Source organism: Homalodisca vitripennis, chromosome 2 (assembly GCF_021130785.1).
Source record: "Homalodisca vitripennis isolate AUS2020 chromosome 2, UT_GWSS_2.1, whole genome shotgun sequence".
Classification (NCBI taxonomy): Eukaryota; Metazoa; Arthropoda; class Insecta; order Hemiptera; family Cicadellidae; genus Homalodisca; species Homalodisca vitripennis.
In genome coordinates this window covers 62212959-62230355 of record NC_060208.1, presented here as the reverse complement: position 1 = coordinate 62230355, position 17397 = coordinate 62212959, and the positions used below count along the sequence as shown (strand labels likewise).

At 34.0% G+C, this 17397-nt stretch overlaps 2 protein-coding genes across 3 annotated transcripts in view; one reads left to right on the top strand and one right to left on the bottom strand.

Moving 5' to 3' along the window:
• The window catches only part of LOC124354049, a 100008-nt gene extending 82852 nt beyond the window's left edge, over positions 1 to 17156 (top strand). For both annotated transcript variants that reach the window (XM_046804217.1, XM_046804218.1), the window contains exons 2-4: positions 11995 to 12087; positions 12939 to 13106; positions 13926 to 17156. In XM_046804217.1, the coding sequence (XP_046660173.1) occupies positions 12019 to 12087; positions 12939 to 13106; positions 13926 to 15083 (1395 nt within the window). In that variant the 5' untranslated portion in view covers positions 11995 to 12018 and the 3' untranslated portion in view covers positions 15084 to 17156. The remainder of the gene's footprint in view (positions 1 to 11994; positions 12088 to 12938; positions 13107 to 13925) is intronic.
• LOC124354048 (probable inactive peptidyl-prolyl cis-trans isomerase-like 6) lies at positions 2443 to 4168 on the bottom strand. The gene has a single exon (XM_046804216.1). It carries the CDS (start codon positions 4064 to 4066, stop codon positions 2489 to 2491), a length of 1578 nt encoding a protein of 525 aa, XP_046660172.1. The 5' UTR covers positions 4067 to 4168; the 3' UTR covers positions 2443 to 2488.
• Positions 17157 to 17397: the final 241 nt, after the last annotated feature.

Sequence of the window (17397 nt, the reverse complement as noted above, 5' to 3'; positions counted from 1 at the left end):
GCTGCACCGTGAGTCAGACAAGGCACATTGGACTTTGTACGGTTTCTACGATATCTTTTGATTGTTTGGGACCACTCCGTCTGTCGATAAGCCGTTGATTTATTCTCCGCCAATCTGTCAGATAAGTCGGTGTTCTATACACACGAGTCACCCAACATCTGCTGTACTTCCGTACTGAGAGATTTTTTCTGAAAAGTGATTTTAAAAAACAATGGCTAAAATATACAGTTTCAAAATGAAGCAAACAGAGATTTTAAGATAGAACTATATTCTTTATATGGGATCCGAACCGTATTATGGATGTGCCATAGTCCTGGTGGGCACCACTCAATTTTTTGAAGGGTGGGAAATTATATAATATCCTTTAGGGAATCTGTTAGATTTCAAAGTCATCCTCATCTTCCCGAAATGGGGAGTGTGGGAATATCTCGACAATTTTAAATAGTGTCCCACCGAATAAAAGCGAACATGAGATACAACCATGACATTACGAAAATAACCTTTTACAGCTATTTCAAAAATGTGTATAATTTTAATATCGAACTACTGAATGCTATTTTTATGAGTCAACTTGTAGACATTTCTTGTCGTATGACCTTTAGTTCGATGTATTGCTCGATGAATCCGTTCAGAATGCTTGAATTGTCACGTTGAGGGGGGGGGGGTATTTTTAAATCTACCAAAAACACCCTCAGGTGGTGTTATTAAATAGTGATAGAGTAATTTAATTCAAAATATAACTTAACGTTTAAGTTTAAGCTTTATCACCAAATAAGATTTAAATATTTTCACCCATTCGAAAGTTGAGGTTGTTGGCCGACATTTTTGGGACACACGGTATAGATCTATCAAATAATTTGTATCCTACAAAATTTAGCAAAGAAATAGAAGAAAACACTCAGAACCAATGTGTACCGCAAAGCGCCTTGCCGATACGACCTGAGTAAGAGGCAAGCATTTATACTTCATAAAAAATAATATATTATATCATTGTAAACTAATTATTCGTTCTCTTTTCTTTTTTATCAATACTGTACTTCTATGAAATTAAAATCACGCGCAACGAAGTTAAGTCGACTTGAGTAGAATTTATATTGAAGAAAATAAAAATAAAAGAAAGAGGATAATATTGTAAACTATAATATATGAAATGTGTAGGTTTAAGGCCGATCAGTTTGAACACATAAATATTCAACCCCAGATGAAGTGTGTGAAATCTGGTTTTTGCTCGTGTTCAGCCTGATAGTTCGTCAATTTTATCATTAGTCGTCAATAGTTTACATTCAGTCGTGTCATAGGTTGGCGTGAAGTGCCCGATGCCTAGAGGGCTTCTATCATATTTTAGTTAGTATTATTTATATTTTGTGTGTGAGTAACTAGAGTTTCTACTATGACACTGAGTTAACATTACCTTATGCTTAAGATATTTTTGACGAAGCGCAGAAATCTATATACAGTATTTGATCGAAATTCTAATAAACTTGACTCTTCTGCCTGAATGTAACATAGTATCGTACTCACATGGGTTCTGTAAATGCATATTATAAATAAAAACTGTTTGTGAACTCACGCCAAAAATACTTGAAGGAAGATTTAAAATTCATGCTGACCGCTAGGCTCGAAGAACTTAGCAAAATAATGAATAAGAAGATGAATACCTTTTTGTCAACCCTAAGGCTTGTACAACCTCTACAATACGTACGAAACAAGACAAGAAAGGCCTTTAATGCGTATGTAGAGGTTTTTAGCCAGAGAATTATGATAGAGAATCAAACGAACCTACATAAAATTTGTAAATGCAACATCTAGCCAGATATTAAACACAAATAATAAAAGTATCTGCAATTTATATAAGAGGTGGATATAGTCCCACAAGTAAGGATCACACACAATAGAATGAGAAAAATGTATTTTCCACTCTATTCCCTCTCCACCTTACTAAAATTTAATAACGTTAGGAATCGATTATCAAGGTAATACACTCTAATTGTGAGTTTGGCGTGAACCGTTTCAATGGAATGGCTAGCCAACCTAAAATTACTACCTAGGATTAGCAGAATTTCCATTAGTTTCGCACAATTATGAAAATGATTTTGCGATAGCTATAATTTGTCCAAATGATCAATGCATCATCAATCTAACACTTCCATGGGTTTCACAATACGAGGTCATGACCGAAGACTTTTCCTTCTGTACAGAATATTAAGTTTGGCCACTCTTGTTGACGTTTACCGAAAACAACTTTCCCGATTTCCGTCGCTCTCCACACTTTCAAACCGGTGTTGCAGATTTGCCTATTCATTGTCGCTTCAATGATGGCTTCATTTATTATGTTTTACATCTACAACTAATAAAGTTAAGCTGTAGAATTATCGTAATTTTCAATCATCTATTTATGATAGTATTGGAAAGACTATAACCTCAAAAATACCACATACGCTATACAGATGTTTAGTGAGTTTAATAAACAAAAGTAAACATTAAAGTGCTAGTCTTTGTTCTCCAAAAAGTTCAAAAGAGATTCCCAAATGTATTCAACAACTATTTTTTTAGTGCTTGAATGCCCTTCCAATTCGCTCCCTTGCAAAAAAGTTGATTGCAGATCATTTACAGTCGTCTCAGTGTACTTAATTTCGCTCAGAACTTTTGATAACGATTTAGAAATCATACCTTCTTGAGGTCTGTCTATTGCTTCATCTTGTCCGAAAACGATTCTGTAAACGTTGTTAATCACATATTCCACTAGATCATCAACCATTCCCTGAGTTATTGCTTCTGATCTCTTCTTTACCAAATCTAGAATCAATTCCACGATGCTCTCAGCCATTTCGATGATGCCACTTCGTTCCACAGCGTCTTCGACCAATTGGTTCAATATCTTGTGGATGTAGTGGTCAGGAATGTCTCTGAGTCCATAGAGACCAGCGAGATAATGTTCCATAAAGTATTCCTTGGAAGATCGGTCTTTCAAGTCTAAAACGTCTGGAGGAGGTATCTTAGTGTAGAGAACTGCGTGAACCCTCTCCCACAGCATCTCGCCGATCCATTGTTGATGAAACTTAAATTTCACCTCTGTATCCAAGCGCTCAAAAAGAACTGCACAGAATTGTTCAAAGATGAGATCCATAAAGGTCTCGGGATCAATGTGAGGCTCTCCGATTGTCAATCCCTTCATTCTCTGCATCTCAGGCATCCTTTTCCCCATCCCCACCTTAGCCAAACCGCAGTCCTCGATGGTAATGAGATCATCGGGTGTTTCGTAAGTACACTTCGTGTTCTCGATCCTATTCAAGACACTACTGCCCTCTACCATCCTCCCGAAAGCAACGTAATATTGATCCATCCACATGGAAGGTTTGAAAGTAACAAAAAATTCAGTCCTATTTGTACATTTACCTTCGTTTGCGAATGAGAGAATTCCTCTTCGGTCGTGTTTGTAGCAGAAAGATTCATCTTCCATGAACTTTGGATTATAAACCTGATCCCTACCTGCTTGAAACCATCCACTCTTGCAGATCCTATGGATACTGCTCCCTTTATAACTGTACCCCATGTGGTTCGAGGGGTCACAATGCAGTGCAAACCATGTGCTTGTCTTCGGCAACATGTCAGCCCTCAATTCAAACAGCATGGTACCTGCAAACTTCCCCGAAACCGCTATCTCTAAATACACGTAAATCAGATTTTCCTTGTCAAGATAATGTAAATATTCTTTCTTCGCAGCGGCCCTTATCGCTTCGGCTCCTGGGAGTTTGAACTTGTAAACAGAACAGAACCTTGAAAATAATTCTTCTTCGCCTCCTATGAAGATGCCATCTACGAAAACAACTACACCCTTTGTCACTGCCCAAGTTTGACCTCCAATGTCCTTCCTTAGCCGAGCCAGGTACTCCAGCCAGTCGACCTCGAGAAACCCTTTAACCGACGGTACCAAGAAATCGTTTCTGTGATACTTCCGTAGTTTCTCTACGTAAATTTTACATTTCTGGTAGCTCTCTGATAAAATTAGGCCGTTCACTTTCAATGCTACTGGGAACGTCGGTCTTTTAACACGAGATTTAGGCATTGGTACACTTAAAAATTTAAAAATAAATTAAAGCTTGATTTTTAGGTTATGTTACTGACATTTTGAAAGTAACTGTTTCGTGGTTTCGTTTAATTCACTTTTTTATCAGCTTTGTAATACTATTTTAGACCAGCTGTTTGTTGATTTAGAAATGCTCAAACGTAAAACATTCTAATTAAGCACTGTTAATTATTCTGGAAGCAGGAGCTTTGTTTTGTACCGGTAAGAATCGAAAGTGGTTCGCAATCGCAAATCTAAACAGTGTTAACTACCTGTCGACACGCCAGCCTGAATCACGTAGCCCGCGTGTGGACGGAATATAGAGTTTACTGGTCGGAACTTCCAGACGTTCTATCATGTCAGTGTCAATATCCTAAAGATAGTTTTAACCCTTCATAAGATGTGTAAGGCTATGCTGCTGTTCTCTTGCTCCGTGATCAATGTCATCTAAAGGGTAAAGTGATTAAGAGATTCCACATTCGCAATCTAATATACTTTATAAGAAAGCATGAAAGGCAACATTGTGCTCGCCGCAGCAATCGTGTCATTTTAGACAAAAATAGAGGATTTAGTTTTATATTTTAGGCTGGTTTTCACTAAATGCCAGAGCAAAATACATTGGCATAGACTTACTGGTTCATAGAAACCAAACAGAATTATTGCTGAAACAACCGTTCACAAAGCGATCCAACGGACAGGCCTAATAAAAAAATTTGGGACTTCGCGGAAAACTAGCGGATTGTACTGACTGGTCTTAGTACTAAACCTTAGTGAAACGTTTAACAGTTGTAGACTGTCTACCTTTTTACATACTTAAAATCAGAATATATTAAGTGTGATGATATTATTAAGAAAACTTCTTTCAGGTGGTAAGTGTGACTTCGAACACTTAACACAGTGACAGAACATAAATTTGTAAAATATGAATTACGCGAGTAAATAGTTTTAACTGATCTGATTGTTATGAACATGAGCTAAATCTCAGAGACCTGTCAACATGACTGCCAAAAACCGTTGGCAACACTCCTTGATCTTTAACGACAATTCACATGTATTGTTGACAACACAGGGAGAAAGTTTCCAACACGAATAATGCTCTAATAAAACAAAAACAGAATTTAATAACGTGTGACAGTATTTGTTGGCTCCGTTTTTCAGCTCTGGCTTAAATTGAGGGGGTAATGTTAATATTTTTTTACTTCACAAAAAGCTCATTTTCCTTTTCCTACTGGTGGCTTCGGTTAGCCTTCAGGCCTGTATTTACAGTTTTCAATGTTCTAATATAAAATGCTCGTAAATTACTATTTATCATAATAAATACTATTTTTTACGTAGCCATACACGAGTAAAATCCCTCTTTATTCGAGCGAGAATATTATCATCGCATTATCTATACATTCGTGAGACAAGCTATATTTTGTTATTGGACATCCTGTTCATCAGTGGTGAATGTTTTACAGGACTCTTCTTGCTTCTCTCCCAAGTATTAGTAATCTACAGGCAATGTACAATATTGATATCAAACAACAAACTTACTATTTAAATCTAGTTATATTAATATCGCAATTGCCTTTAATATTGCATTAAAAATCGCCAAAGACCACAGGACATTTCTAGGGGAATGTCAATAAAAAATTGCTATTCTATGCAATAGCATAAATAGGCTTCTCCAAAATTAAATCCCAAATCCTGCTGTTCTACACTCAAGCATTGAGAAGCGCACAGAAGAAGACTTAATAACTCTCAAAGGGTTTCGTGTATTATTTTCCTCCACCACTTTGTTCCTTTATCTTTTTAATGTTGTTTACCAAATTTACTGTCAGAAAGTAAATTACTGTGTTATTTACTAAGTAAATAATGTTATAAACAAACAAATATTCATTAATAAATATAGCGGATTGGGAGTCGGCCGGTATACTGTTGTTAAATCATATTTGTATAAAATAAGAAATATAAAGTAATTGTTGTTCAAAAATGTTGCTTCTCTGCTTATGCTTATCAGACCTCAGTAGCCGTAATTAGTGTGTAGTTAACGACTGGCACGAGTGTTCTTAGATAAGATAAGATAGTACGGTTATAAACTTTAGAGTCGGCGACTTTAATCGAAAATATCTAGGCTGTTAGATCAACCCGATACGGATCTAGTACAGGAACCAGCTGTCCTTAACATTTACCGCCTGACAAACTTATTATCTTAGATGACCGTACAACAGAGCAGGCTGACGGACGAAAGGACTAGGTCAAGTTTGGACAATGCAGAATAGCGCACACCTATGCCGAGCGTCTGTGAAGGTTAGAGGAGAACGTGTTTTATTTTATGATTACGATCCACATCGTAAAATTTCGAGGTTATGTATTCACAAAGACCACTTAGTCGGCATGGAACAGCTGTTTGCCCTCGTATCTTGGATTAAATCTCACACACGTTTGTAAAATTATTAGACCTGTTTACTTAACGTCTCTCGATTAAGGCAGAAATTAGTTTGACTAGCTTTAGCGGTTTTCGTTTAAATCACATTAAAAAAATATTTATCTCTCTATACCATTTATTATGTAACAGTCTGTTATAAGAAGATATTTCAGATTTCCATCCAACGTTATGATCTTTGCCACTTGAAACCATCTAGCAGCAAACAGAAGAAACAACTATATTATAATAACAACTATATTATAATATTATAATATATTATTATAAATATATTACAGAAAAGTACATGTTATATTGTGTATACTTTGATATAATAATAAAATAATCCAACATTTTTTATTCATTCATCGAAACGGGGTCATTAGTAGAAGATTAATTATAACTCTAAATTAAACTCGTCATTGTTTCATCGTCAACTAATATTGTCGCGCAGCGCTCAGAACTAACTTATCCGCGCAAAATTTCTGCTGGCAATCCTTATGCGGATGCAAGGTGTATTATATTTTAGCACCTATACGAGTACGATCCTTTTTGTTTCATCCTTAATTAATTTACTAGGCTACCTGTTTTGCGCTGTAATAATAAATTTTCCTTATTGGAATGGCAATACTTTTTGTCATTTATTAAGGGCACAAAACACAACGGTTACCAATACATGTAGTTGTTATTAAAAGAAAAATCATGTAATGTTTACTTTTCCATCGCATAGTGTTATGGTTAGAAGTGTGTATTATGGCTGCTTCCCCAATCAATTAAATTTGAAGTTTTAAGATTTTCCAACGAATGTGTGTTGAGCGCGACTTTGAATGACACAAAACTCGACAAAAATTGTTTGATCCAACATCTTATAGATGTAATGGTCGGTGATGGTTCTGGATCACTCGAGTCTAAATAGCCTACGTCTAGAGGAGATTGGAGTTTCGCAAGACACATAACTTCGATATTGCAATATTGTTTCCTTATATATGATTTCGTGGTAGATTTGCGGAACGAATGACACAAAAACAATATCAGTAACTACTCAACCAAACACCTCGAAATGGTGCACTGACGTTTATGTCACTTTATATTCCTCACTTTCAAACTGCTCTGCACACTTCGATTGTAGGCCTGCGCTCACTAGCCTCTGTAGTTAGAACTTAATACAGTTTCAGTTAACACTGAAACAATTGCCATTAAATGTTGCGTAGATAAGTAATCTCTGACCTCAGGGCACTGAACTTACACTGATTATATAACTTAAAATGGTTTAATCACAACAACTGAATTCTTAAGACCTAAACAACAAAATGCCATAAAGTATGCATAGACATGTTACCTTGCACATAAACCATAGAAAATTTTTGTTCTCCTATTTCAGGGCTTTAATTAAAATGGGGAAGTAGATACAAGGACAGGAATATCATCCAATCACAATAATTAATTTCAGTAATTTCATAAAGTTTCGGATGCCGCCGTAAGAGATTGGCTCCAACGCCTCCTCTATCAATATTGCGGGGGGGGGGGGGAGCCGCGGGGAACAATTACTTATTAAAACAGTCAAGATCACAAAAAATGTAAAACACAGAAGTCTCACTGGAACATAGTTCATAGCGCCATCCTACGGCTAAACCTACGTACTAACGTTTAATGCAAATAGCGCAACACTCCAATTTTGTTCATTGGTCCTTGTTTTCAGTGCAATACAAGCACCAAATTTGGGTTCTCCTAGGTCAAGATGTTGCAATAAACCTGTATCAGACCACGTATTTGCTGTATTAGGTAGAAAGAAACTAATCATCAACGTTATCTGTTAAAAGATACGTTTTAAATCTCGGCTCTAAGATTCCATTTTCCTGAAAATGTCAACTATCTTTCGCCTAGCTTACTCTTAAGCCTTGATTCCGCACCCCACATATCTACAATGTGCGAGTAGAAGTTTCTTCAGTGAATAATTTCGATGGTTTCAAACATTTCAACACGCACCAATCGCTTCAAAAGTCAATTGCTCCATTACTTCCTGAGCGGCGAATTCCCTTTTCCCAACCGGAAATTTCACAATGTGTAGTAAGCATTAGAGACCGATTAATCTCCCGGCCGGTGATGCCTCCTCGAGTGGTCTTATCTGGGATCGACGGCGAAGTTTGAGCGTCACCTGTCGAAACCGACATGAGTGTTACCGAAGATCATATCCCCGAAGATAAAGAGAAGCCCGAATACAACCAGATAACCAGTTCCTGGTGATGTAACCGTGGATAATGCCCAATCACGGGGGCCGATGAACCGTCTCTGGCGTTACAAACACTTGAACAACGCCTCTCCACGATCTGGGTTACCGATAATGGTGATTTCCGGAGAGCTGAGAAAACTCAGTCACCGATCGCATTTTCGACCGTAGACCTACGAGTAGGACGAAAATGTTAGGTTGACCACTTTATTGGTAAGATATGTTTTTTCTTTGCATAACTATCACTAATTACTATTCAGATACAGGAGTTGTTTCCCTAAACCAAGTTCTGGAATTTCCAAAACCTCGATGTTTTTGTACGATTCACTACGATTTTCATTGCTGCTTGTCCAGCCTCTATTTTTCTTAAATATTAATCCACTATCTTGTATGTTAACGTTTGTCAATACAATAATGGGCGTTTCCTGCAGTAATTCTAGGTGTCAAATTTTGTGAGTAAAACATCTGTCCAAACAAATTGAAGCTAAAATATTTGTATATGAAGAGAAAATAGTATTCCAAACAATTAATAGATGGTAGCTTCATCATACTTATATCATTTATGTAAAAGTTCGTTGACTTCAACATATATGGTGACTCATATTTCCTGCCAAGTAGTTTAAAACATCTCAATGTCATTTGTTTATGGTGTTTGGACACAATCATCATTTGAGAAATGCGATTAGAACAAATATCCATTCAAAGAGAATGAAGTTGTCGGCTGTGGTGGATCTAACTGTAATACTCCAGAATTTTACACTGGTTGGCTACTTGCTTCAATTTTACGTTAATGGTATAATGTTATCCTATTAAAATTTAATTGTTTGATATAATATACGATCCAGCATATATTGTATATTATACGCTGTATAAAATATAACTATCTGGAATGATACTCGATCAGAAGTCATAGTCTGCAATGGTGGAAAATTTGGGTTATTTTTTCACTTCCATGAGAGAGTTTCTAATCAAATTTTGAAATTTACTTTTAGCATGAAATATACTTTCAAACAATAAAAGTGTAAACACGTTTGACTTTGTAAATATCTTCTCAATTAAAACTTTTCCCCGGGTTACCTTTTTTTTAATGTGTGTACTTATTGGCAATGTACCATGTAAATATTTCCTAAAATCCTTTAACGGCTTGATTCAAAGCTAATTTTGACTATAAGAGTGAGTGTGTGAATGATACATTTTGTATTTACATGTGTTTTTATCAATACTTTTGGATCCGCTAAGGACGAGGTATTCTCTTGTGAATATTAATTATTTATTCAAAGATATAGTCGTTTGGAATATGAAGACTAAAATTTCGGGAAATAGTTAAATTTGTTAGAACAAATGCTTTAACTCTTAAGACAAACTCACTAAATTATTATTTATTAAGCCTGCCTTATATATCTACTGTGTTGCAGTAATATAAACTTGAACAAGACTAGGTACTTGATTCACTTTTACTAACACATATGAATATTGGTTTTCTTAGGAAACACCTCGAATCTGATTTCTGGATACATAAAACTAATTCCTATATATCCAAGATTATTAATAAATGTTACCTCAATTTAAAAAAAAATATGTACAAACAATTGTACATATTTCTGTGATGTGTTAATCAATGTGTTTGTAACATTCCTTGTGGTTTATAACTAATGACAAGAAAGGGCTTCTGACTAAATTTAAATTACAAATCGTAAGTTACTAATTCCCTGGTACAAACAAACTGTATCAGATGTATGCAAGTGTATGTCAACACTGAACTGATCAGAATTATTTGAGGGGAGTTAAAATATACGCTTAAATTGTTGCAAAATAAAGTATAAAATACATTAGTATTGATTGGTTAGTATAGAATTGCTGATAGGTTGATGCTGAGTCATTCTTCCAGTATTGTCCAGATGGCTTGACCTTTTCTCCAAACTGAAGGTCAAGGAAAAGCATGAGTAGTAAACAGGGAATTTTACCATACATCACACAAAGGGTAACCTATAGTCTCTGCTGTGTATAATATGTCTTTAAGGAAATAACCTTAGTGAATGAGACACAAGAATATCAAGTTTCTTAATCTTGTGGAACACATAACTGTTTTTATATATTTGGTATTACAGGACAGGGATATATGAGATAAATAACATAATGGACAGATATTAAGGATGCAAAACAATAGATCATTTTCTCTTGCTAAGTATGCAGTAATAAGTAATTATTTCAAAAATAATAAAATATACGGTATTTATTTTAGGATTTTTTTCACCTTGTGATTAATAATGTATATTTTCCATAAAAATTGTATGCAATTAGCATGACTTAATGTTCAATGTTTGGTGTTAATTCTGTGGACGAACTTTTATATGTAAATAATCTGATTGTATTTATCATGTATGCAAGTATAATTAATTAAGAGCTCAATTATCAAGAAAATGTAATTAATAATGAGCTACTAATTATTGTTATAATTTCATATTCAACCTTATAATGACGAGGAACTTATTTCTTTGTGGCATATGATCTAAAAAAATTCTGAATCTGTTTATCACATTAATTTATGCAAAGCTCAAATTATCACTTGGTAGGACATTGCCAAACAAGGATTTGAACTTAGGTCACCAGAGGGTGATAACCAGGTACATTACTAAGCTCAGCTCATCCTCATAATGTTATGTAGACTGAGTTAACCACTAGATACTGTATTTGTTTGCTGAATATGCACATTATTCAAGACCAATCATGTTCTTTTAAAGCTTTTAATCAACATTGTGTTAATCTACAGTGTAGCTGAAGTATCTCCAAATTTGATTTTTATTAGCAATTTATTCAATGTGATGTACAGTAACCCAGCAAACTTAGAGTAGTGATAATCATGACATTAGTTTTGTAAATTCAAGAAGAAGATTGATTTTCCAGAGAGGTTCTTTGCAAAAATAACAATTTTCCATGTTTTCTCATGCTATGTTTAAAAGGAATTGTGTGCTTTTATCTACCTTCCGAATTAAATTGTTGCCTATTTGTTGCATTAAAACACATTTATTATTGGGAACAAAATAGAAGTATACCATTTTATATTTTAGCAAATAATCTTTTATGAATGTAAGGGACCAACCTTAAAAGCCCTGTTCTATTAGAATTTGTTAGTAAATAGCAGTGAAACTAACTCTGATCCATAAGGCCACCATAAAAACATAATTATTACTTTAGTATTGTAAATAAAATGCTGGTCTAAAACATATTGTTGTGTGTTTTAAAATTAATTATCATTTGTAAGCAAATAAATGTACATTTATGTTATTTTTGCAGTCTGATGGCTCCGAGGTGACGGGGATGTATTGGGGCCTCTCGCTCTGGCTGGTGCTATTTCTCCTGGCGACGACGCTTGCCGACAGCAGCAAGGTATGGTTTGTCATAAAAAAAACATATTTTAGCAAGTAGTGCAATCACATTTACTAAGGATTATTTCTAACAAGAAAATATCACTACACAGTCACACATAGTAAAAAAAAAACATTGCTTTGGAATTTGCGAATGAAATATATTTTTAAAATTAATATAATACAAAAAACATATAAAACATAATTTGGTATAGTGAGAACTTAAACATTATCTTTCAGAAGTATATGTAGTTTTCTGATGTCATGTTCAACTTTGATAATTTTTTGAATATTCTAAAAAAAACTTGTGTACAATATTGTATAAAACTGCTTATGTAGCCTTTGCTATCCTAAAACAATGTGTGGGATTCATTTGTCGGTAAGTAACAAATATAAAATGTTTGGCTTATTAATGTGAGTAACATTTACTCACAATCATATTAATATTTTATCAGTATTTTCCGACGAAACATTTCATTGAAAGGGTTATATTAGAAATTCCCTAAATCTAAACACCCCAGAAACTGAAAACCTTAAGTAACCAGATGGTATCTTTACTGGATGATCCCAGAAGCCAATAAACGATATAGGTTGAGAATCCTAGTGAGACTATTCCAATTTAAAGATTAGTTGCGCCAGAGGTGATGCACATTCAGAAATTAGTCTTTTAGGAGCCAGTTTGTTTGTTGTCTTTAGTATTCTAAAGCCTATGTCTTTAGAAATTAAGAATATAAATCTACCTAAATCTTGTGAACAGTGAACTAAAACTGTCGTTATTTTTTTTTTATCATTTAGATCTTGAAAAGTTTGTAACTTAATGTACGCTTGTATATTGCAATTGTGAAGATACTATAGTGTTGTGTCTGACACTAGGTGGCGTGGGGGGATTGGCTGATTGTCGACGAGAACGACCCTGGGGCTGGCACCAGCATCCTTCTACGCAGGATCACTCCCAAGTCCGTCTTCGTCGCACCTACATTCAACGGCTGTTCCGAAGGTTACAAGCAGGACGCTTTGGGCCGCTGTGTTAAACTGGTCCAGGTCAGTTTAGTTGGCAAGTGTGCTTATTATGAAAATTTCCAACCCTTGAAATCAAAGGTATCAAGAGGGTTTAAATCAATTGCTTTTAATATTTAGCAATTTAAATAATAATTTTAATTATTAATTAAATATATGATGGATGTAATTTATTAATTACTATTTAAAGATCAGTAGCCATTTCCGGAGTGAAAAAAAATCATTGTTTAATTAATATTCAGGCTAAACTGCTGAACTGAACATTGACTATGTTATTTATACCTACTATACCTAGATTATTTTGAAACTGAACTATTTATATCTTCTATTCTAATATACTCAAATATTATAAGAATATCTTTGAAGATGTTGCATGACTCTGTAACCCAGAAATACTACATACATTTGCAGCAACTTCATGTTTAAAACATGTTGGTGGCCAAAATATGAGGAAGAATCATTAAATATTTTTTGTTTTAATAGTGTTTATAGATAAAATTTATATTTTGGATCAAAATCAATTTAAACCTATGTATAGTCTTGATAATATATATATCGAGACATTGAGATATATAAAGAAGCTGTATTAGTTATATATCAAAGTTTTACACACACACACACACATGCACGCACACACGCACACGCACACACACGTGTGTGTGTGTGTGTGTGTGTGTGTGTGTGTGTGTGTGTGTGTGTGTATAAAACTTTGATATTTATGAGAGATTAAGAAAACTGTAGGTATTTCCCCTCAAAAAGCTAATACATTGACCTTGTTACCAGTAATTAATCACTTGCAGTCACTCTCCTGTTAAGTTTTTTAACTTATATTATTTATTTCAGGTGACCAAACAAGCACAGTGGAACTTCTTTCTTGAGAGACTTAACTCCATGTACGCTCCGTCATCTACGAGTAAGAATCCCCAGAAAGAGGCTGGACCCTTCCACATCAGCTTACCTATCGGCAGTCAGGGCTCCCAGGAAGAAATAATCATAAAAAAGCGAGTACCACCAAAGATTGTAGAGACAAAAACTATCAGGCCACCACCGTTGTCGACAACTCTGCCACCGACTACTATGACGACAATGACCGAAGTCACACTTCCGACGTTTGCAGAGACTCCGGAGGTGACAAGTACTGAGAATTTCTCTACAACAGATAATACAGCAGAAGGAAAATTATCAACTGAAAGTATATTTGACCCTGATGTAATGCTGGGCGACCAACCGGTTAGCACAGAGGACACTTCAGGTACTGAAATCCTTGAAACACCAAAGAACCAGAAAGAAAATCTGACACTACCATTTGTGATCATAGTTACCAATGAGCCTACAACAAGGCCCGAAGAGACAACCGTCCCTTCGACATCAGTGACACCACTGACAACAGAGAGGGAGGATACTATTGCAGAAATCGCTTCAACGACAGAAGGAACGACCGAAACTTCGAGCTTCACCACTGAGGCGACAACATTGAGAACAACGAAATACGAAGAAGGTTTTAGTGAAACAAGAGACGTTTACGAGAGTTCCCTAAGACCCACTGTAATTTCTAGGTTGTCAACCACAGTTAGACCTAAATGCACAGAGAGTTCAAAATTAAGAGACGATTTAATCGATTTTAGTGATTGTGAGCCAGAAACTTCCACCATCTCTGATGAAAAGGAGGTTACGGATTCCACTCTTCCCACCAGTTTACCTCTCCTAGAACCCAATACCCATGTGAGATTTCCCTCTGAGTCTTACGTTCCTGTGCGCAAAATTCAATCCTATGTGAGGTTCCCGGATGTTCCTCGTCCTCAAGAAGACAGACCAAGGATCTGGTGGCCATCCTGGCAGGTCCAGCGATATCCAGGGATTCAAGGATGGCCTTCATCTGAGGATCGGTCTCCGGAACATCGAAAACCTGAGGAACAGAGACCCTACCCTCCCTACAGCCAAGGGGTGACCTCTTGGGCAGACTCTACATCCTGGCGAAGGAGATTTCTCCAAAGAGACTGAAGTATTACGTAACCATAGTATTTAATGTATATAACTTAGTCTAGAATATATTAGTAAGGATCAAACAAACTTTTTTTATTTTCGCTTATGGAATAATAGCTTTAACAGTATAAAATTTAAAATTTTAAGATTTTAGAAATCGCTAAAGCATTTTGCATCTATTGAATTTACATAAAATGAAATAACATTAAATTAAAACCATATCAGATAAATATATTTCTCTTGCATGTACTCTTCTGATAGGAAACAGTAGTTTGCAAGTAAAAATATAAAACCAATTCAATTACAAACTTGTATTGAATAAGTTAAAAATAATATTTATTAATCAGAGTTCTAAAATGAATATACTCGTATTAGCTAGCTATAGTTATATTCTAGAGGAATAATTGGATTAAAATCTTAAAATAGTTATGTAGAAGAGATTTAACAAAAGTAAAATAAATATAAAATCAGTAAAAATAAATATGTCAAAAATGAGTATTTTCTATTTACAATGTGTATATTTAATTCAATAATAATACTATTTCTTTGTTGTCGATCAGGATTTTAGTACCTGAGAGTTTATATACTTTGTGTTAGGGTACTTTTGTTGTTGTCTTGTTGAACTATCTTGTTTGCTGTTGTAGTTATTATTATAGTTTACTGTTGTTGTATTTAGATGTTTTAGGGGGTTGAATGCATTTTTCTCTATTTTTGGCACAATCTTCTTAAGCTATTTTTTTGTATTCACTCTATTATTGTTTTTAATTAATTCCATGGAACATTAACATCTCCTTTTAATCACATTATTTAGACATTGAAATAAATATCTTAACATTTATTCTCAAAGTTATAGAGCATTTTCATTTTTTTATATATGTAAATGTATATTTAAAAATGAAATCTTTAGGAGTCTAATTTTTTTTTTAACTATTCACTTTTCTGATTTAATGGAAAAGCACAGACTTAGTTGGCTATGTGACCATAAAACATTTATAATAGTACACTCTCATGTAGCACATTTCTCAGATATAAATTTGAGGAAGAATACATTCATAATTATATAAAAATATTTTATGTTATCTAAATAGTATTTCATATCTAATAGTAGATTTCGTGGTACATGTTAGAGAGTTTACAAAATATGCTTCTTGTATTATAACACAATTATTAAAAATTTAAAAATTTGTTTCATTCAGTTTTATTATATATGTTTCCTTATTATCAATAATCTTATCTTGTATTATACAATTTTCATAGTAAAAATAGTACTTAGATATATGTATAAATTACCTTATTTTATTTTATTTCAAAAATGGCCTTGTCGTACAAAATTTCTCTAACACAGCAATATCATATTAATTTTTTTTCTGTAGTGACATTTTGAGAATATAGAACAGTTTTTTATATATGAGTTTATTTTTTCGAGTTTTAATAGCTTTTGAAAAATCTTATGTGATGTTTTGCCTCTTTGCATTCAACTTTCTTTGACTTGCCACTGGCTGGCTATAATTCTATCATATACAAATATTACTGTATTAATTGTACTGTCTATGATGTATAATTTAACCTGTTATATTTATTTCATTGTTTAATAAATATATTTTCAACCCTTAATCTATGTTATATTAAACAACACTTAATATTGAATATGTTAATATCACCCTGGTCAATAGCTTTATACCTCTTTTACAGTAAATAACAAACTAAACTTACAAAAATGTTAATTTTGTGGTGCTATTCATTTTTATATCAAATTTTAAATGTAATACAATAATTTTAATTCATAAAACGACAAAATATTATGTATTTTTATAGTATTTGTTAATAATAATTTTACTTTTATAATAACCAGTAGGTCTGTATTTTAAAAATAACTTATTTTTATTTAGATTTTTTGCTGATTTATTTAGCAATTCACGGTACCTCAACTGCATAGATAAATGGGATTATTGTAAATTGTGTAAAGTTTCTCTCGTAATACATGTACGTAAAACTAAAGTGTATAAATAAAGTAAAATTGTAATTTTGATCTTGCATGTAAGTGTTGTTATCCATTGTGATGTTTATAATACAGCTGGAAATTGCATGAAATTGCTTCATTACTTTCCCTTCCACCTTTTATTTAGATGTCTTAAAATGTCTAAATCTTCCTCCTTTAGTGTATAGTGGAGAAAAATGAGCAAAAGTAACCAAAGATGCCTAAAACTGCAATACTGAGCGAGTGATTTTAGAATAAACCTAGAGAGAAAATGTGAAGTTTTATTCTTCCAGTCAGACGTGCTAATTCTAATATTGATTCAGTTTTGTATCAGAAGTTTGCCTAAAAAATTGT